The sequence below is a fragment of the Electrophorus electricus genome, chromosome 1 (genome assembly GCF_013358815.1).
Source record: "Electrophorus electricus isolate fEleEle1 chromosome 1, fEleEle1.pri, whole genome shotgun sequence".
NCBI lineage: Eukaryota > Metazoa > Chordata > Actinopteri > Gymnotiformes > Gymnotidae > Electrophorus > Electrophorus electricus.
In genome coordinates, this window is record NC_049535.1 from 23,356,942 (window position 1) to 23,378,020 (window position 21,079).

At 39.1% G+C, this 21,079-nt stretch overlaps 1 protein-coding gene across 1 annotated transcript; it reads left to right on the forward strand.

Annotated features, from left to right (window-relative positions):
- Positions 1-303: 303 nt before the first annotated feature.
- sstr3 (somatostatin receptor 3) lies at positions 304-18,733 on the forward strand. Its single transcript, XM_027002809.2, has 2 exons — positions 304-624; positions 16,324-18,733. The coding sequence occupies exon 2, from the start codon at positions 16,383-16,385 to the stop codon at positions 17,769-17,771; it is 1,389 nt and encodes a 462-aa protein (XP_026858610.1). The 5' UTR covers positions 304-624; positions 16,324-16,382; the 3' UTR covers positions 17,772-18,733.
- The last annotated feature ends 2,346 nt before the right edge of the window (positions 18,734-21,079 follow it).

Genomic DNA, 21,079 nt, shown 5'->3' on the forward strand with positions numbered 1-21,079 from the left:
TATAATATTTCTTATGGTGTGATTGTAAGTAATTATTGAATTAGTCTATCTAAATATTTATATTACTCTTAATGTGTACACCTAAATATTAAATTCTTATCCTCAGTAATAAGCATATTAAATAACAGTGACATTCTATGTAAAAGGCCTTTAGAAATATAAAATCTTTATTTTCAATTATCATGAGGTGCATCTGATCCACACAAAGAGACCAAAACACAGCGCGCCGCGCACTCACACACACTCGGGCACCAGTGATTTATATCAACACCTCCCACTTTCTATCCCTGGGGCGTCTCCTTGCAGAAGAGACGTTACCTGGTTACAGGCGGCCGATGGAGCATCTAGTAATGTGGTGTTAAGGACTCCCCGTGAGGTCAAAGCAAATTCAGATAGCAAAGAGTTTCTTGTGCGCCTAGAAAGTAGCCCACTTCCCGCGCTTCCCACCCTGCTTCACGCGTTGCTCACATTTCACGTGTAGGCGATGTTATCTAGCCTCATCCTCTAGTAGCTAAACAGCGGTATCACTAGAAGGAGTCTTTGCTCTTTCAGTCGTGTAATTCCTGCTTCCATTTCTGTTGGGAGGAATTCTAAGGATCACGGGTTTTACGCGATTGATCCGAGGTAAGTTTATAACGCAATATTTTCGCGTATCTTTTCGGTGCAGATGTAATGTTCTTGTGTGTTGCAAGGGAGGATTACAGAGTTAGCAGTAACTCGTTTACAAATGTACTCATTTGTTAGGTGTTTTACTTTAAACCACTATTTCATGTAAGATATGAAATTAGCAGAATCCTCGCGTGGACAGTGGTTGAAGCCGCAGGGCGCACAGAGAAGTCCAGCTTTTAGTGTAACAGAGTGCGCTTGCTTTGACGTTCGGACGTAACGCCGTAGATGTAATTAACGTTACTCAACACGAATTATCTGCAGGTCTTATTCTAATTCCTTTGGGGTGTATTGCAAGTTAAAATACAATGTGATGCATTTAAGCCCTTGTGTGCAAGCTTAGGGGTTATACAATGACTATTTCGATATTTATATTCAATTACTATTGCGGCTCTTATTCATATTAGAAACGTCTTACACAAACTACAATTACATTATGGTTATTACTGATATATCTATATATTAGTTTTCACTTATTGTAGTAGAGTATTCACTTATTGTAGTATATGTGTCCATTTATTAATAAATATAATGTATAATTAATTTATATAAAACATAATTCATTTATAAAGAAATAAAGGAAAACCTTTTTGTGTCTATGTCAAAAAAGGAGACTACCACAAAAGAATATCAGATCAAAATAGAGGTTTTGCTGTTAAGACCTTTAAAAATGTGTGTGTGTGTGTGTGTGTGTGTGTGTGTGTGTGTGTGTGTGTGTGTGTGTGTGCACTTGTGCATGTGTGTGTGAGTAAGTGAGTGAGTGAATGAGTGTGATAACTGACACACACTATAATTTAGAGATAATGCCCTAAGAATATTGCAAGGAGAAATGTATATTCAGTTACTAAACCGGTATTAATTCATATTATGTCTTACACAAAGTAAACATTGTGGTTATGACTGATCTATCTATCTATCTATCTATCTATCTATCTATCTATCTATCTATCTATCTATCTATCTATCTATCTATCTATCTATCTATCTATCTATCTATCTATCTATCTATCAGTGTCCACTTATTGTAGTAGTTTTCACTTGTTGTGGTATGTGTCTATTTATGTTTAAATATAATATATAATTCATTTCTATTAAATATAATTAATTTATATAAAGTAAAAGGAAAACCTTTTTGTGCTTATGTCAAAAAAGAGGCTACCACAAAAGAATATCAGATCAAAATAGACGTTTTGCTGTTGTGTGTGCGCATGCATGCATGTGTGTGCATGTTTGTGTGTGTGTGTGTGTTTGAGAGAGAGAGACAGAGAGAGAGAGAATGAGTGTGATATCTAGCACACACTATAATTTTGAGATTATGCCCTGAGAACATTGTAAAGAGAAACTGTGAAAAGGGAAGGGTATGTGTGACTGCTGGAATTCCACTGGAACTGGAAACTTGAATTCTAGCTACAGAGCTTCAAATGACTCGGTTTTCAAGTACTTCCATTAGACTACCTAGCCAGAGTGCTTTACTCTTTGTAGGCATTGGTCATCTTTGGCTATATATCCCACTATGCACATCAAATGAGCAGACACAAAGTATGCTAAAGCTAGCCACACTCAGCCTGACAATTCCTGGCAGCATCTACCATTTGTTGAGTTTGGAAGGCCTTGAGGTCCAAACTGTACTGATCTACAGTTAACTGAACATTTGATTTTAAAGTCTGTCTCAGAATAAATGACCTATCCTGATATTGATAGCAACTGATAGGCTCAGCACAGTTTCAAGTATATAAGGTGTCACTCACTAGTTACCATCATGATGGGTATTAAAACCCAAAACCTGACCCTTCTTGTTCTCAGACATGTTCAGATCCATGAGCCTTAAGATTACAAAGTTTGTCCAATCGCATAGCATGTCTTAGAATATCTATATAGTATAGTTACCAGCTACTAGGAATTCATTCCCTACACTGGGGCACCCTCTTACTCGCTGTGAATGTTGAGTTTCATGTAAAATTATGAGTGCAATAATTTTTCGCTATATTTGTTTATTTCGATTTTTATGTAAGATTCTTTGTCACCTGATTATTAAATGCTTTTGGTGCATGCTGGTCACACCTCTAAGGAGTAGATTGTGTCATTTTGTCTTTGTGTATCATAGTTAAACCTGGTCCTTACAGTGTAGTGTAATACAGTCAGTGCAAAGTCTAAACCACTCTCCATTATAATGATAAGACTATCACCACTCTCCAACCAATGTTGTTTGCCTTTTGGTGCACTGAACAGGACATTTGACTTTCAAACAGCAGCTCCCAGGTGAGCATGAGTTCAAGTCCCACTCATGTTACACCTGTGCTTGCCAGTGCTCTACGGATAAGAGGCTGAATGCTTCATGTCTGGTTTGCATATTCCACATTCGTAATGACCAGCGCTGGAGGAATCCAGGCATGTGAGCATGATTTATTAACTTCAAGGCCATGCTTAATCCATGTTCCATCTGCCCTGCTGGAAATGGATAAAGGATTTAACATCACCTATACACTATACCGCAATCATAGACGGTCTACTAGGTGTTTTCAAGGGGATTGTTCCTGGCTGTTTCTGTACAGGTGTCCTGTGGGGCTCCCATCCGAGCTACACCTACCATATTTCTGTGAGCATGTCTCACCACCTTCTCCCAGGTAATATATGTAGCAGGCAGGGGCTGGTGCTGTGTGTCAGTGAAGCTCACTTATGGTCTCAATGACTTGGGCTCATCGGGATCTCCTTTGATGTTATTGCTTTGACATGTTGCTGTCTGGTGAAGAGTTGAGCAAGTTTCCTTTAAACCCTTGGAAGAATGAGCTAGGCACTGCTGTGAAAGAGCCTTGCTCTGACAGGAGTGCTGTGAGGACCCAGCAGTTGGAAGGTGCCATTTATACTTAGCTGCCTGCCGACGTGATTGAAAGGGGAAGCAGGAAATAGTGTGGAAGCTGAGATCCTCCACATCTCCTTGGCTACTTCAAGTCGAGATGTCATGGGAGACCACTTGCAGGACACCTTCAACCCTAGAGGCCAGTCTACCTGAAAAACAAACTCAGTCTATCTTGAAATAAAAATAGTTCTTAGCAGTGGTCTCTTGTGACATATGTAGTCTGCAGTTACAACATTATTAGAACACTGCTACCCCAGTGACCTGAAAGTGGCTAGGATGAAACTAAGGGTATGGGCTTGTCGACCATGCAATCCAGTGCACTTTAATGCAGTCATAATCGGGCTGAAGTCGAGAGGATCTTTTACATTCTGTTAGTCTTGTCTTTGTTACAGGGTATTGTGCAGTTGGTTTGACAGCTGCTAAAACTATCATGTAACTTCTATCTTTGTGATTTCCATCAGTGTTTGAGAGGGTTATAAAAACACACACACTGTACATCTTCATTACTAAGTAGAGAGATGAAGAATGAGACAGAAAGAGTGAGGGAGAGAGAATGGAGAGGCAAGCACAAGTGTGAGAAAGAGATACAAATAGTGACAGCAAGAGTGAAAGTGGGAGAGAGAGAGATGGATGAGAGGGAAAGAGTGATGAATGTATGGCCTTGCACAATGCCCAGTTAGCAACTCTTCACCAGCTGGGGTACATTTCAGGTGACAGGCACAACAAATCTATCTCTCAGAATCGAACTTCAGTTGTCTCTTTAAACAGTCCATAATTACTGACACTCAAGCCTCTCATCAGGCCCCATGACATATGCGTTAGATTTGCCATTGCATTAATCTTAGCCACTCACAGCGTCCTCAGCCTTGGGAGCTCTGTGTTAATGCAACAAAATTTTACAGGCAGTGGAGAAAATCAGAAATGTGCATCTGCTCCAGGCTGGTGTACATTTATTATGGCAGTTGTGTATGAATGCTTGTGTATGTGCGTGTGTGCGTGCATGTGTATGTGTGTGTGTGTGTGTTTGCACTATAGATCATGCAGATCTCCTTATTTTTCCTGCATAGTGCGTCAGCATCTCTGCACTGTGTGTCGCAAGCCTTCCCACTCCTGTTCATGCCTCTCACTGACAGCATGACACTCAGCATGCAGGTGCAGTGCCTCCCTGCTTGTCCATTCCATCACCGTAGCACTCGCACCATTCCACCCACACGCTGCCGTCTGCACTCAGGTGCACAGTACACCGCCCAGCTGGCATACCTCAAGGTGCATCATTACACATGTTCAACACTTCTTACCTACTTGGTGGCGATCGATGATTTACTTGTGTGATTTCACTTCCAAGTTTTCTGAAAGCCAGAGATGCTTTATTGATCATAAATCGTTTTTTGATTGCAAGCCTGGTGCCTAGGGGTATGGAAATGTGTTTACTCTCACTAAGTCTCACTGGGTTGCCATCTATTTCTCTCTCTCTCTCTCTCTCTCTCTCTCTCTCTCTCTTTTATTCTCTGTTCATTCAATCCAATACATTCTGTTTACATTCTGACTACAGGCAAAGTTTTCAATTACAGTGAAAAGGCACTTTTTTTCTGCACGCAATAACACCAGCATTCTAATTGTTCAGCTTTAAGCTTTTAACAACTGCAGTAATACTTTGTGTAATAGTGGGTTATTTTCTGCCTATGCGCTCTAGCTAGAGAAAGCTGGCCCATGGGTTTCTGACAACCAAGAGATCTCAGTGTGCACAGACGCACTGGCACGTGGAGTTGCTGTGCTGCCCAGACCATGATAAGGCCGAAACCAGTTCAGAGCTTTGACAATCCACTGATTCAGAGTCCCTAAGTCCGGGTGAGCTTCACAAATGCATCATAAGGCAAAGTACTTTGTTAATTCTATCATAAGATAATTTGTTAATTTGCAAGTGATCTCTTAAACTCCTCATTATATTGACCCATGTATTAACCCTCATGGACTTGGACGTCACAACACTTTAAAATTGTTGTCATTTCATCTATCTCTTACAATAAAGCATAGACATTAATGAAATGTTCATATTTCACACAACTGACACACAATACCACAAATATTAAAATATATTTTATTCAAGTATATTTTTAGGAATGAAAACATATATACATAACAAGAAAAAAACATCATCAATACATTTTGGTAAATGGAAATTCTTACACACAGACATCGGTTCCTCAATTTATCTGAATAGACTCGGCTGGATGTAGTATTGTCAGTACTTTCATTTCTTTTGTGCACTTGATAACTTCCTCCACCTCCCCTGGTCCATCCTACTGATCCACAGTGTTATAACCTCTCTATTTGGAGCAGAGAATATTTGTATATACCTGCTTTATTCCAGTCATAATACTATAGCTATTATCCTACATTTTTTAAATATAAAATGTATTTTGTTCAATGTAAAATATAAAAATTATGTTCTCTTATTGTTATATGCTGCTTAAACATCAATCAGTCGACCACTATTTTTGTTCATTTAAGTGGTGCATATTTATACTGTCACATTTATTATTCACCAAATAGATCTAAACAGTCAAAAGTTTGACTACAAACCTGTGTTGCATTTTAAAGCAATTTCCTGTTTGGGAAACCCTTATAGGAATATGATATAAATCTTTTGTGAAGTCACCCATTGTAGCTAAGATTCATTAGGATATCAGAAAAGGCCTAAAAGAATCAAGATACGATGCTCTATCCATCATGATTTTGTGTGAGCAAATAATATTTCAATAATGCCACTAACAAATTCTATTCTTGTGGAGGCATGCTTGATCAAATCTCTGATGATTTATTCAAAGCCTTCTGGCTGATTAAAGCCGAGTAGGAAGATAGGAACCCTCACAGATGGAAGATCCCGGCTGTTTGCCTGCTAATATCATGCGTGTGAAATATACACGCATGCATGCTGACACATCTACCATATTCCAGCAGCTCTACATCTACCATGTTCCAGCAGCCTCTTAAAAATACACACAGAATAAGAGTACCAAATACCTCATATACGGTGAGACACAGAGTTTGTGCCTGCCACATAGCCTTTGAATCTGTGTGTAGAAAGCTTTAATTAAAACAGTGCTTTTTCTTGCAGTTAGTCTTTTTTCCACGAGTAGGAGCACATTCTTGGACACACACACACACAAATAATTTAGCTGTGGGCAGATCGACAGTGGCTGTACAGAGGAAGCATGGAGCATTTTAGAAAATCACATCCTCCAAACACAGTGATTACAACTTCAGTGGAAGCAGTGCAGAGCAGCTCAAAGAATGTTAACTCACTAATTGCAGGGAGTCTAAACATGGCAAGAGGGGGTGGCAAGAGGGCTCCGTATTGAGCAGCCCTAACTTTCAGATTTTCTTCTCCCTGTCCATTCTGCACCAAGGTGGGCTGATTTGGGGGGAGATGAAAGAGAGAAAGAGGAGGTTATGGTTTGGGTTAGAGTTGGGATTAGAGTTAGAGTTAAGATTAGAGAGCAAGCTCTCCACATCACTGAGGTGGTGCTTCAGGCACTAGTCACAGTGGCGACGCATTGAGGTTGACACTGATGCAGCCAGACGAAACCCTTTGGGTCTTGCTTGAGTCCAGACATATTGCAAAGAGGGAGAGCCGGAGCAAGGGAAGAGAAGTGCTCTGCTCAGGTCTCCGTTCCCCTCCAAGAGAAGCTCCACGGTTGCATGATGAAAAGGGGGGTTTAACATGCCTCTCGGGTTTGTTCAAATGTGACATTTCAGATGAGAGGAGCAGATGCAGTGCAGGTCTGCTTAGATGAAACATTTTATTTAATTTTCTATAAATAAGCATGGTAACTGCTTGTAAAATCACAGCTGCAATTCTACCAGTATTGTCTCAAAGAATTTGAGAGATAAAGACTTAAAGATACCGAGATCAGGGCTTCTTTAGTCCTCATTCATTAGGAAATCCTTCAAACTCTGCTGTATGTATCTGCTACATTCCTACAGGACCTTTGTGATCTGAGGAGCTCAGGTACATCTTCATTATGACCTAGCACCATGTCTTCCTGGTCGTGCTTTGTCTGTGCTGCGGCATGTGATAGTGGGTCACTTTATACATTTTATTAAAATGCTTAAAGTGGCCCACTAGGCACAGGGGAAGGGCAGATCTGCACTGATGAGTGAGTGTGGAATTGCAAGCCACCCAGCCCAAAACCACGATGAGCTGATTGGTTAGCTGAGATGAATTTCAATATGTCGGCCTCCTGTGCCCACTCAGTGTTTGTAAGCTTTAATATGCAACATGGAAGAGAAGAGAGTGGTCACACAGTAAGATATTCAACACATTTCAGGTCCTTGCTGTTGCATCCCTGACTTGCATGTCCAGTGTGCTGAAGTTAGCAAAAGACATAAGGTAGAACTGGTATTAGATACCTTAATATGAACCAGTATTTTGATGCTCTAAAGCACATGAACTGTTCTGTCTAATTAGTTTTTGAGCCAAACATAAAGGACATTAAGGTCAATGACACAGTAGTTTCGGTCTCGGGTTGTATTGTACCTACCCTGAAATGAAGAAAGGAAAATCACCTGAAAGCTTTCTTATCTGAGTCATACAGTGTTTGAGTGCTCTGCTCCACTAAGATCAGCGTTAGTATGAACACGTCCGAATTCTAAGAGGTAAAGTGACAGATTGTCCATTGTTTTTCAACATTATGTACTTTACAAGAAGCCCTTTTTGATTGGTGTTGCTGGGGGTGTGGGGTGGTTGGGGGCATACCCATGATATGCCTCTGTGTTTCCTCCTTGATATAGCATATTCAGAGCCTTTGAATGGAAAGCAGTCAATTAGTACAAATCTGTGGTGTGTAGAAAAATCAGTCTGAAAGATCCATTTAGCAAATTAAAGCTTCGGAAAGATGGTGCACAAGATACTCGTGTTTTGGAAAATAAATAATTTGAGAATATATTTATTTGAATAAATAAATATGTGTTAAAAATGTGTGAAATAACATGCCTTCATTTACTCATGAACTGACTCAATCCACCAGTCATCTGCAAAATATTGGTTTCTGTTATACTTGTTGAACATGACTTGACAACCACTGAACCTGGATGTTTTCATGGATATCCTGTAAACAGCCATCAAGGAAATGTGTTCTCTAAATGTTCTCTAAAGCCTGACTTCAAGAGAGTAAACATTTATGCATGATGATTATTGATATGATATGCCTAAATCAACAGTTGTGGAAGAAAAGTAGTGTTATGTTATCTTGTAATCTAATTTCTTTGTTGCTGCATTATTGTATTTGAACTACTGTGAAATAACTCATAATTCATCTACCAGAATTAATTACTTTGAATTGGCTTTGGTCTTATATCTTTGAAGTAACTGCTTTGTCCTTCAATAGTAAATGTAAAGATTTGTATAAGGCATTTGATGTACTCAGAAAGAATGCTGTCAGCTGAACAAATGCTAACATCTCTTTTGGACAGAAGTCCAGTCATCTGTGTAATCATCATCTGTCCAAAGTGCTTTAGATGTGAATCAGGTAACATTTTTATATGATAAGTTCCAATGTTCTAAGCACATTAGTTTTCCTTAAATTTCCTATCTTTAGTGCTACCATAGCAACAACTAACAATGTTTAGAAAGATGTCCAAGATGTGTAAGCAGTGGAAATGAAAAGTCCTTTATCTTAGTCCTAGTACTTCAGCAAAGCAATCAATCAGTCTTATTTTTTGTTTCTCTAGTGTACAGTTTATCTCTTGCAGGACACATAACCCCTTCAGTTCCTTGAATAAGCAGCCCTTACAGTAACATATGAGGAGTGGTTGATCAAGGTTGATGATTTAGGCTTTGTAAGTTTAGTAGCTGTGGTTTTAAAATTCTATATTCCATATCTCACTCAGATATATGACAGAGTGCCAGAAATTATCCTTGCCAGACATTTATTTCATTTCTAACCAGCATAACTACTTTGTGGGCAGGGTGGGGCAGGGTGTGGCAGGGTGGGGCAGGGTGTGGGCAGGGTGGGGCATGGTGGGGCAGGGTGTGGCAGGGTGGGGCAGGGGGAATAGTTGCTCTGGGGTCTGCGATGCCACAGTGACTGGACCCCAAACCATTCCAGTTGGGTCCTTTCTGTCAGGCTAAACCATAAAACTAATTCCATTAAAATCTATGAAAATATGTATTGTATTTAAAAAAATAAATAATTAAATAATGCACATCACATTGTAACGGTTCTCAGGAAAATTGTTATTTAGCCAAATCATGTTTATTTAGAAAACATGATATTTGTTGCAATCCAAATTGGTAGTCTAGCATAAACATATAGGTTAACATTGGAGGAGACTTTAACTTAAAAAAAATTAATACATTCTGTGAATATCCTAAGTAAATTCAACACAAAAGTGGAGCTCAAAAATTAAAAGCAAAACACAAATAGCTGGCTGACTTCCTAACTGGTTGCTTACCTCAGAAGATAGAAGTCTTTAACAGTTTGGCTGTTCTGACCGTTAATATGCCAGAGACAGGAATTTGGACTTGAAGTCTGTCATAGATGATTTTGATGATTGCACATTACATGAACTTTACTTGAATACTCTGATTGCCCTACATTTATCCATTTAACTTGTTAGCTGTATTCTGTAAATTTACATAACTTGAAAGGAGATGGAGTTGCATGCTTTAGGAGCACTGACTTAACTGAGACATGAAAGTAGAAAGTAAAAAAAAAATTGCGGAATTTTTTATTCATCATACATATATACAAGGTTGTGAGGGTTATTTGAACATGTATTCTGTTGCAGATTAGTGATTACCTATTAAAATATGTCTGTAACCTAATCCAAATAATTATTATATTAAAGTAATCTGATTACTCTCCATTACATTTGGATTATTTTAACCCATTATTTGTCAGTTTAAGAACACTTGCCCCTGCAGTACCAGCCAGTATGCCCACCAACAAGATCCTACAAGTGCCAGTATTTTCCCTGTACCAGACTCATAAACAACTCAAGAGTTGTGTGAAAGTTGCCCATATAAAACATGTACCTTCCCCAGCTATCCGATATTGCTGAGAAGGTACTTCGTTTCAAAAGGCCAGTCTCTACACTCCTGTCAAATTGTCTCCACCAGTGTAAACATCCCAGTCACGTATAGAATGTTGTAGCAACGGTGAAAACAAAGTTCTTCATTGCACACTTGTGGTGGGGATAAACCTCACTAGAATGTACGCTTAAAAACACTCTTCCGCGATAGGAGATCATTCACTCGTTATTTTACAATTTTGCCGAAGACAACAGGAGCTATTCTTGGTAGAAATTGTGTAGCATTCGGTTAACAAAGGGCGTATCTTGATAGCGGATCGTAATTGGGGTTCTTCAATCCCATTTATAAGTAGCGCACAAACAGGAGATTATCATATAACAGTTGAGGATAACACAATAAAAGGTCAGTAAGTGACTGTTTGATCTCAAGTAGATTAATCAGTGATTTGTCGTCAGCCAACCACAAAATAAAATTCCATTAAGAATTTTTATTAAAAATGTTATATGTAACGAATACCGTATCCACGTGAATCGAAAATAGTGTTAACAATGAAAAAGATCAACAAACCGCTGTTAGCATAAGTTGCGTCGTGTGCTTTAATGAAAGCAAAGAAATGTATGAATCACAAACCCAGAGTAGAAACATAACGAATGGTACGTGTTCTAAACCCATAATTAAATAAACGAAGGCTACAGTCCATGCTGATGATATCGACAACAGCGGAGGGAACCGTTAACGCGATTAGAATGTGGCTTGGGGGCACCTAAAGTAAATCTAGTAAACACCGTGTATCAGTAATACTGCTTTTTGTCGGTAACGGAATACAATTGCCGTTTTTTAATTCGGATTATGTAACGCTGTTACACGAATTCCGTTACTGTCCAACCCTGCGCGCGCATATATATTATATACACAAAAAGTTCAAAGAAGCATATTAGTTGAAAAAAAAAAACAGCTAGCCACTGAGATTTTATTGTATTATGCCAGAGCTTCAGAACGATTTTTACTTCGGAACTATAGAAGCCATGAAATGAATGGTGTCATGTGGTCATGTGGTCATAATAACTTACATGTGGTCAGTTAATATGAAGAATGACAGATAAAGTAGCAGAAGTGCACAAAATTGTTAGTAGTCTGTCTGAGAAACAATGGTGACATATGAACAGGAAATTGATTAAAAATTAATTTTCATAAATTCCACGAAGAGACTAAATTGAAGAGAAATGTATTGCTAACAAAAGCAAGCTTCAGTGTTGGGGTTCTTTACAAGAGAATATAAGTAGAAGAGGTGTTTTGGTCATTAATAAGATGTTAGTCTTTTCAATCTGTCATTGTTGAAGATACTAAGATAATAAAGATGACAGCAATGACACAGACATGGGTGCTGTGGTATGAGTGTATCAGACACAGCAGTGTTGCTGCACTTATTACACAAGTAAATGTCATAGCTGGGTTGAGGGTGGCCCACCACCCAAATATATCCAGCCAACAGGTTATGTGGTCAGAAGCTTACTTCTAATGGCTAATATAAACTATGCATGCCAAAAGGGCTGTAGTATTTAATGGTGCACTAAATGTGTCTATAATGAATAAATGTTTCTACTAAAGTTGGTGGTGATTTTTAATATATTCTAATATATGCCATAGAAACAAGTAGTACTCTTGTAATGCAAATGCAACCCTTGTAGGGGAGTATAATTAATGAGCTAGTTGAAAACCTCTTGTTTCAAGTCAATAAATATAGCTATATCTTATACATATAAACATCTCTAATATATATTATATAACATCTAATATACTGTATATACAGTACAGTATGTGTGTGTGTATATATATATATATATATATATATATATATATATATATATAATCCGACAAAGATTCTAGGAGAGTAGATGCAGTGTACTGCAGTAAGATGGTGAGATAAATAATATAAATATAAATATAAATATTAAAAATGGTAGTAAATGTACTCTGTGTACTTTACTGCAATTTGGATATATATATATATATATATATATATATATATATATATATATATAGCACCTATCTCAAGGGAGCTTTACCAAGAGAAATCAACTTTTACAGTCAAATCACTCACACACCAATGTGACACAGTATGCACAGCATACTCTCTATCTGAAATTCCAGCCACTTATGGGACTGCACCAGGGAAGAGCTTTAGACCAGGAGAACCAACCATATACACACAGGACAATTTAGAGTATCCAGTCAACCTAACTTCCCTGTATTTGGACAGTGGGAAGAAACCCACACAGACAGAAAATGGAAACTCCACCCAGATTAGGACCTGAACCCAAGCCCCTAGTGCTGACAGACAAACATGCTAACTACCAAGCCACCATTCAGCACTGTGAAAAATATGACCATAACTGGAAAAGTCCAACATATATTAAGCCTTTTATGTGTTATAGAGGTTCTTGGGTTTCTTGCAATTGACCAAGACTATCTCACTACTGCTATGGATTTAGTGTGAAATTAGGCTCGCTATATTCTGAAGGTTTCATGCAATTATTTTGATGCATTATAGCACTGGATCCAATAATATGGTTCACCCCGTATTGTTTCCTTAAGATGATTACATAGACAAACTGCACAGCGACAGCAGATAAGATTGCTTTCAGCATCAACACTTCCAGTAATCCACTAGCATGGGCATATAGACATCAGTTTGATTAAAAAAAAAACAAAAAAAAAAAAACAACCTTCTTTCAGGAAACTCACAGAGAGGGAAAATAAAAAAATGTGGAATAGTGTTTAGAAATCAACAGTTTCACAATATTTTCAACTACTAATAAGATTAAATTGTTTGTTAATGAATAATGTCATTAACATCATTCTCAACTCATCATTCATAACATTATAATACATGACATGTTCATGTAATATATGTTTGTATAATTTATGTATTTTTTATATTTTGTGTCTTATGTCTGGGAAAAGTATTATATAAATACATTTTACTTACTATGTAATAGCAATGATTGCATAGGCTTAGGTATAAATTCGCTTGAGACACAGGGAGCATGTCCCCACCTATGGAACGGGTACTGGTGTGGCTGGAGTACCCACCTCTTTCTGAAATGGCTGATGTTGTCCCTACCACTTTTTTAAAGTATACTCTAAAATTTTGCAGACACTCATTCAAACAGACTGTGAAAACAGCTACAGAAGATACAGAAAAGTGTATTTGATACCTCTAATATGACATGGCTGTCACTGCATGTGAGCTTCAATTAAACGTCCAGAACAGTTGCTGGAATCTCATATGTCTCCATTAAAACAAATACAAAGAAGTAAATAGTTTGATTATCAAAATGAATAGAAAACAATATAAAACAACAATAGGCTTGACAAATTCAGCCATAAACATGTCATGAACCTCTTCCTTTTGGTCTCAGTGCTGATTTCAATGAATATATGTGCCTAAGGACATGATTGTTTAAAAGAAATTGTGAATTTAAGGTACAGTTGAATTTAATGCAACACCCAGGCTACATTCTTGTCCCCAGCACTTTTCAAAGCAAAGTTACACACAAGGTTTCTACTCAAAACAATATTATTTTTAATATAATAAACAAATTTAATTTTTATGCATCCAATAAATAGTTAGATTTTTTAAATGGTAAGAGGGTTGAGAGTAAGAGAGGTCCAGTCTGCATATTCTAAGGTATTCAAAAAGAAATAAGATACTCATAAGATTCTATCTGTAGTGCAGTGAGAGGACAGGACTCCATTTCTTTACCATGGTTTGACCCATGAGGGTAGGAAGAATACAGAACACTTAAGGCACTATCCAACCAGAGAAAAGAACACTTGAAAGAGGGCAGTAAAGAACCTGCACACCAGAGAATCAGGCTAGCATCAAAGAGACCATCATTTAAAAGGACATCAAAGTTGAATTACAGGAATGGTGTCAACAAGTGCTGTTAAATAAGTAGAGTGCACTTGTGATTTGCCATTAGCATAGAGAAATGCAGCGCGCCCATATTCTATCAGGTAATGGAGCTGCGAGACAAACCAATCAGAGCCCTGGGCCCCTTGAGACATCAGGGGAGCTCTCTGGGTAATAACATCAGAAAGGAACTGCAGTATGCACAGGTGTGCACACTTTTCCAAGCAAACCTGGAGTTCATATTATTTGTGTTTGCTGGAAGTTGCCTGTTTGTCCGGGTTAGTGGCGTGCACACTGCAGCTCTGGATCTCAGGCACTGACAAGAAGCAATACTGGTCTGTAGGAGCATTTTTCATTTTCCCTTGTGGAACAGGCCTGCTGCTCTGATCTCTGCATCACAGTCAAAACTAGATATGGGGAAAGAGGGAGAAAGACAGAAAGACAGGGGTTGTTGTGCACAGGTGTGACTGTTCCAAGACATAGACAGACCAATCTTTGTATAGCAAGAGTAAGAGCAGACAGAGAAGACTGCATCTACATGCTTTTATTTGCATGCACACTCCTGGTGTGCATATAAGCTCACTGAAGCGCACTTACAAATGCAGCAAAAGACCCTACGTTCATCTGACAAACACATGCATATATACATACACAGTACATGCCTGTTAACATTGTCATAGCTTGTTCAGTGCTGCATGGGTAAAATGTCAATCATTAGCTGTAGCATGTGGGAAAAGGCGATGTTTAAACGGTCTGAGGATTCTGTAGACATGTACACTGGCTAAACACAGACTCCTTATGGCTGTGTTTCCCACAGCTGCTCTGCTCACTTCCTCTCCACCTCCCTTAATTGTTTCCTGTGTGACTCATACCCACTGCCCCTGCGTTTGTCTTGCTTCTTTTATTTCTCACCCTGTTATCATTTAATTATGCTGTTTGAATTACCATTTCCATCTAACCTTCCATAAACCAGCAACCACCATCCACCCCCCTCCTCCAGGGTTGTTTCATTCTCCACATGGATGCTATTAGCTCTTCTATCTCAGTATTTGCACAGTTTAATGACATCTTCTAATTGCATGTTTCGTCATTCCCATCACTCAAGTTTCGGTCTTTAATGATGGAGTAGACACTGCCTAATTGGCCAGTAAGATGGACAAGAAAACAACAAAAAACACTGCTGAAAAGCAACAACTGAGAAAATAATTGAATAAATATAAATATTCAGTATAATTGTATTATTATTTTGTTATTTTAAATTAGTAAAAAGTAATGAAGATTTGTTGTTAATATAATTTTGTTTCCAAGGGACATAATAGGCTGTTTAGTTGAAAACTGTGAGATATGGAACCAACACTGTAACACTGCAAAGCATTATGCTCATTTAACATTTTAAAGTAGAATCTTTGGCCTTATATCATTTGTATTTGAAACTGTGACTTCAACAGCTGAACTGTTGCACAGAAAACCAAAACATCTTCTCAGAGAATCACAACTGCAGAAACACCTTTTTGCCAGTTTCACTAACAAATATTATATCTAGTCATTAACATGAAATATTTATTTTAGAAGTCATTAGCTGTATGGTTGGGTTTAAACCTGGTTTTATTGTGTTCCTGAGTCATAAGCCCAGAGTTTACACTTAGTATTGGTATGTATGTCTTTGTCATATAAATCATTTTAAACATGCCTCATTTGTCTCTCTGTTGAAGAATAGCCTTTTCTCTCTAGCAGAATAGCTCTAAACAATCCTGGAATTGTTCTGATATTGTGAACATTTCGCATACCACATACTTCAAGTCAGAGGGAGCTTTGAAAGAAATAAATGTCTCTTTGACTCTTTTATAGGGCAATGGGTCCCAGCTGAGCACAGCGTGAGAGAGAGAGAGAAGGAAATTGGAGCTGCCATGGCGGTTTCCTCAGTGGACCCCTCTGCATTACCAGAGCTCTGGGCCAACGTCTCCCTCCCTGAGTTCCTCCTTAATGAGACATTTCTCAAAGACACATGCCTCTTCAGCGCCTTGAACTGCACCAATGGAACGGGTACTGGTGTGGCTGGAGTCCTCACCTCACTCATATACATCATTGTCTGCGTGGTTGGCTTGGGAGGAAACACCCTGGTCATCCACATTGTCCTGCATTATTCCAAGACTGAGTCTGTCACCAACATCTACATCCTCAATCTGGCTATTGCTGATGAGCTTTTCATGTTGAGCCTACCGTTCCTGGCTGTCCAGAATGCCATGATGTCCTGGCCGTTTGGCTCTTTCATGTGCCGGCTGGTTATGACGGTGGATGGCATCAATCAGTTCACCAGCATATTCTGCCTGACAGTGATGAGCATCGACCGCTATCTGGCGGTGGTGCACCCCATCCGGTCTTCCAAGTGGAGGCGGCCACAGGTGGCTAAGGCAGTGAATGGCTCAGTGTGGGCCATGTCTTTCATGGTGGTCCTGCCCATGGTGATCTTCGCTGATGTCTTAGAAAAGGGCAGCGCATGCAACATCAACTGGCCAGAGCCCACAAGGATCTGGCGGGCTGCGTTTATTATATACACATCCACAGTGGGCTTTTTCTTTCCCCTGCTGGTCATCTGTATGTGCTACCTTCTCATTGTGGTCAAGATCCGCAGCTCAAGCAAGAAAGTTCATGCCACCTCTGCCAAACGGCGCAAATCTGAGCGCAAGGTCACTCGCATGGTTGTCATAGTGGTGGCCGTCTTTGTCTTCTGTTGGCTGCCTTTCTATGCCCTCAACATTATCAACCTGATCGTGTCTCCACCCGGTGAGCTGCAGGGCCTCTACTACTTTGTGGTGGTGCTCTCCTACGCCAACAGCTGTGCCAACCCCATTGTCTACAGCTTCCTGTCCGACAACTTCAAGCGAGGCTTTCGCAAGGCCCTGTGCCGATCTTCTCGGAAAGTAGAGAACCACGAACCTCCGGATCAGCAGCAACAGGACGAGCGCCGTCAGATCCTGATGCCCCGTGAGAGTTTGCGCAGGGCCATGAGAGATGATGAAGAGGAGGATGAGGAAGAAGACAGGGAGGAGATGACTGAGATGACTGAGATTTGCAAGATCACACAGAACGGGAACAGCAGCAGACAGGCTGAATGCACCCGTGCTTTGCTCTCTGGCTCCCCAGACAGGAGAGGCCCATCTGGGGACAGTACTGGCAAAGGCCCTCCTTTTGGTCCGACCACAGCCCTGCTGAATGGAACAAAAAATGGTAGCGTGAAACCCCTGCCAGAGGAGCCTGTGGAGAAGAACACATCACTGGAGATTAGCTACTTGTAACACGACTCTGAAAGTGTCTGTCTTCTATGCTACTTGAAATGGAGCCACAGTATTTGTATCTTGTTCAAGTTCAAGTCCTGCCACACAGGAGCATCATTCAAATTTGCAGTAATTCTCAGATTTTATCATGAGCCATGCTCAAGGCCAGAATGTACCAACCCTAAGAGCTCTTTTGTAATATTATAAGAAAAATAATACAATTGTAAGTTATGGAACTTTTTTCAGGGACTGTTTGTCTTACCTGTACATCTCTACAAATTATATAGTTTCTAAAGAGGATATTATTACTTCTGCCTTTTTTTCAAATTCTTGTAGAATTCATGCATTGCAAAAATCAACTCCTTATATGCTTACATGTATGTTCTTTAAAATTGTTATGGGGTTTCATTCAATGCAGCTGTTATCATAAGAGTGAAACAAAACTGATTTTCAGTTACATTCAACTGTATTTAAATCAAGAATGCTTTTCTGTAATGGAGCTGTGTGAGATTGTGACATTAAACAGACACATAACACCTGCATATGCACTGTGTAAGATGATTATAAAATGTTTATGTCTTGTCATTTATTTTGCATTACGTATGTATGGTAATATCCTTTACAATTTTGTCATCCGCATAATGTTTTGGATAAGTTTGTGTTGTTAAATAATTACTATGTTTGTGCTGGTTATGCATGGCTATATATGTTTCATGTAAATATCACATATCAATATATCAATGTATCTGTCAATATATTTAATAGCCTCTCCTCAATGGTCCTTAATATGAAAGACTTGTAATGGATGGAAGGATCTTAATGTGCATTTTAAAATTTTTATGAATAATAGTTGAAGACATATTGAAGTGCACTTGACAAGCTAACAGGTAACAAAATTGGTCAACTTTTCCCATAGCACTGCAATCATGTTTCTCTAGGTGTTATGTGAGTTATATAGAATAAAGACACAGAGCATAAGTGTGGCATATGTACTGTATGTTCCTTTAAAAGTTTAAAAAACATTGAAAAAAAAAAATTCCCAAGTCACAGACATGTGGTTTAAATGAAACAGTCATGCACACTGAACACTGGGCTTAAAACAATTCCACATCAGTTCCCTTGAGAAGCAGCCTTAATGAGCATATAACCTGTCTAATTTTAATCTTCCATTACAATCATATATACTGTATAGGACCAACATCCCACCCCCTCGACCAGACAGTCGCACAGTGGTCTGGGAGACTTCTTCCCATGACTGGAGGTAGCACATTTGACATTCAGCTCACTTGAGATCTTGTGTAAAGGACCTGTAAATACATATCAGTGCCAAGTCCCAACACTCACCTACCTATTCATACATGAATTACAGGTTATATTGAGGACAGCCTGGCATTGCCTTGGCTAACAGCCTTTAACATGATATGATTGCTGGAAACAAAGGACATAAAAAATATGTGAAACACTTATCTGCCAGATGTTATACTACTGTTCCAGTTCCATTAGAACTCATTTATTGTGATTATTATTTATGTTACTTGATGCATGAGTGGCGGTGTGTAATTCACACAGATTGTGCAGTCCACCCTCACAACAGAAAAGCTGTTATTTCTGGCTGGGGGAAGCGAGGCACCACTCAGATGACCGTGTGACTGGACCAGCCTCTGGACCATAATGAATCTTGCCGCCCACCTTGGACCGCCCACATGCAGTATGGCCTCACAGAGAGAGGCAGGCAGTGCTGTGGGCTACTGGTAAACACCATGACATCATTCCCTTCTTGGCATGGATCTCCTCAGCACCATTGCGCAAAACAAAGCCTTCCTCTCAAAGGTTAAAAATGCATTGGAAGCCCACGTGCCCTTGAATGCAACCCAGTTTTATTATTTTTCCACTCCAGTCAAAGCATCTCCTTTAAATCAATCTTGGGCTTAGGTGCCTAATGTAAAGAATTCATATTTATAGATGTTGGATAAATACAGCAGAAGCTTTGTTTTGTAAAACACATGTTTTGAGTGTAAGTGAATCAACATTTTGAAATGGTTATGTTCTTTCTCACATGTCTGTGTCACAAGTGTACAGGCTTTGGCTCTCTGTTTAGAGAAGTAAAAGACGAAGTGGCGAAGGGGCTCAAAATGGGTATTTCTCTGCAGCTGCTGAGTATGAAATACACTGAGTCTTCATCTATTTAAATACTTTGTGACTGTTTGCCAGCAATGTTTTTCTTTTCTACTCACTGAACATTAGTTTTAAACTTGAGAAGCCCACAGAGATGTTTCAGTAAAAGTGCAATAACAATAATGCCAGGTAACCTCAAGGTGTGCTGCCATGGCAACTTGATTTTTGCACTGTTCACAATTTCAGCAAATTTTATGTAAACAAACTACAAATGACCTGGGGACCAGGACAGCATGACAAATGAGACATAAATTAAAATGTCTAAAAATAACAAAGTAATAAGCTATAATTGCTCAGGCTTTTGTCTATCAAGCACTTTTCTCAATACCTTCTAAATCTGATGAACCTATAATTTATGTTTTGTTTTGTTTTTTTCACAGAATTGCTTGTGCATTTTTCTGAACACTAGTATTATAAAAAGCTGTTCAGTGAATAAGGGAAAATTCTGTATTTTTACATGCATTGATTTATCCTTCAGAGAGATAGAACATTCCATTCTTAACCATGGCATACAGTATATCTTGCATGCTGGATTGTGCTTCATGGCTGTACTGATGGCTTTCTAAATGGAAGGTATAACAGTGGTGCAGCACTTATTAGCTCACTGTGGATTTTGTAAACAGTAAACAGGGTGATGTATTGGGAAGAGATGTACAGGTGTATGTATGTGGTGATTGTCTACATAGGACAGGGAATATGGGCAGTTTAGGCTGCTTAGGCTATGGTAAATTCATGTGATCGCGACAGATCATCTGTGAAGTTCTACATGCCAGTGCATACATACCTATAAGACCTGCATGGATTTCAGAAAATGATTCCAGACAGTTCAGCATTTCCATTTATTTCCAGTAATATGGTCTCCTAAAGCATGATAAGCTCTGTTTGTGAAAAGTAGCACAAGATCAGAGTGACATCTTCGTCAAGCGATCTCAATGTCCTTCGCAATTACTGCTATGTATCACAAGGACACAGGGGTGTACATTTAAATGCCACTTGTAAGTTTTGTTTTCAGGCACATGATAACGTATGCAATGGAAAAAGGTGTATAGTAAAGTGTGCGGTTGATTTGTGGCCAGTCATTCTACTCTCATGGCTTTGAAACAGTTGAGAACGTGTACACGTGTATATGTGAGAGAGTGTCAAAATTGCAGGAT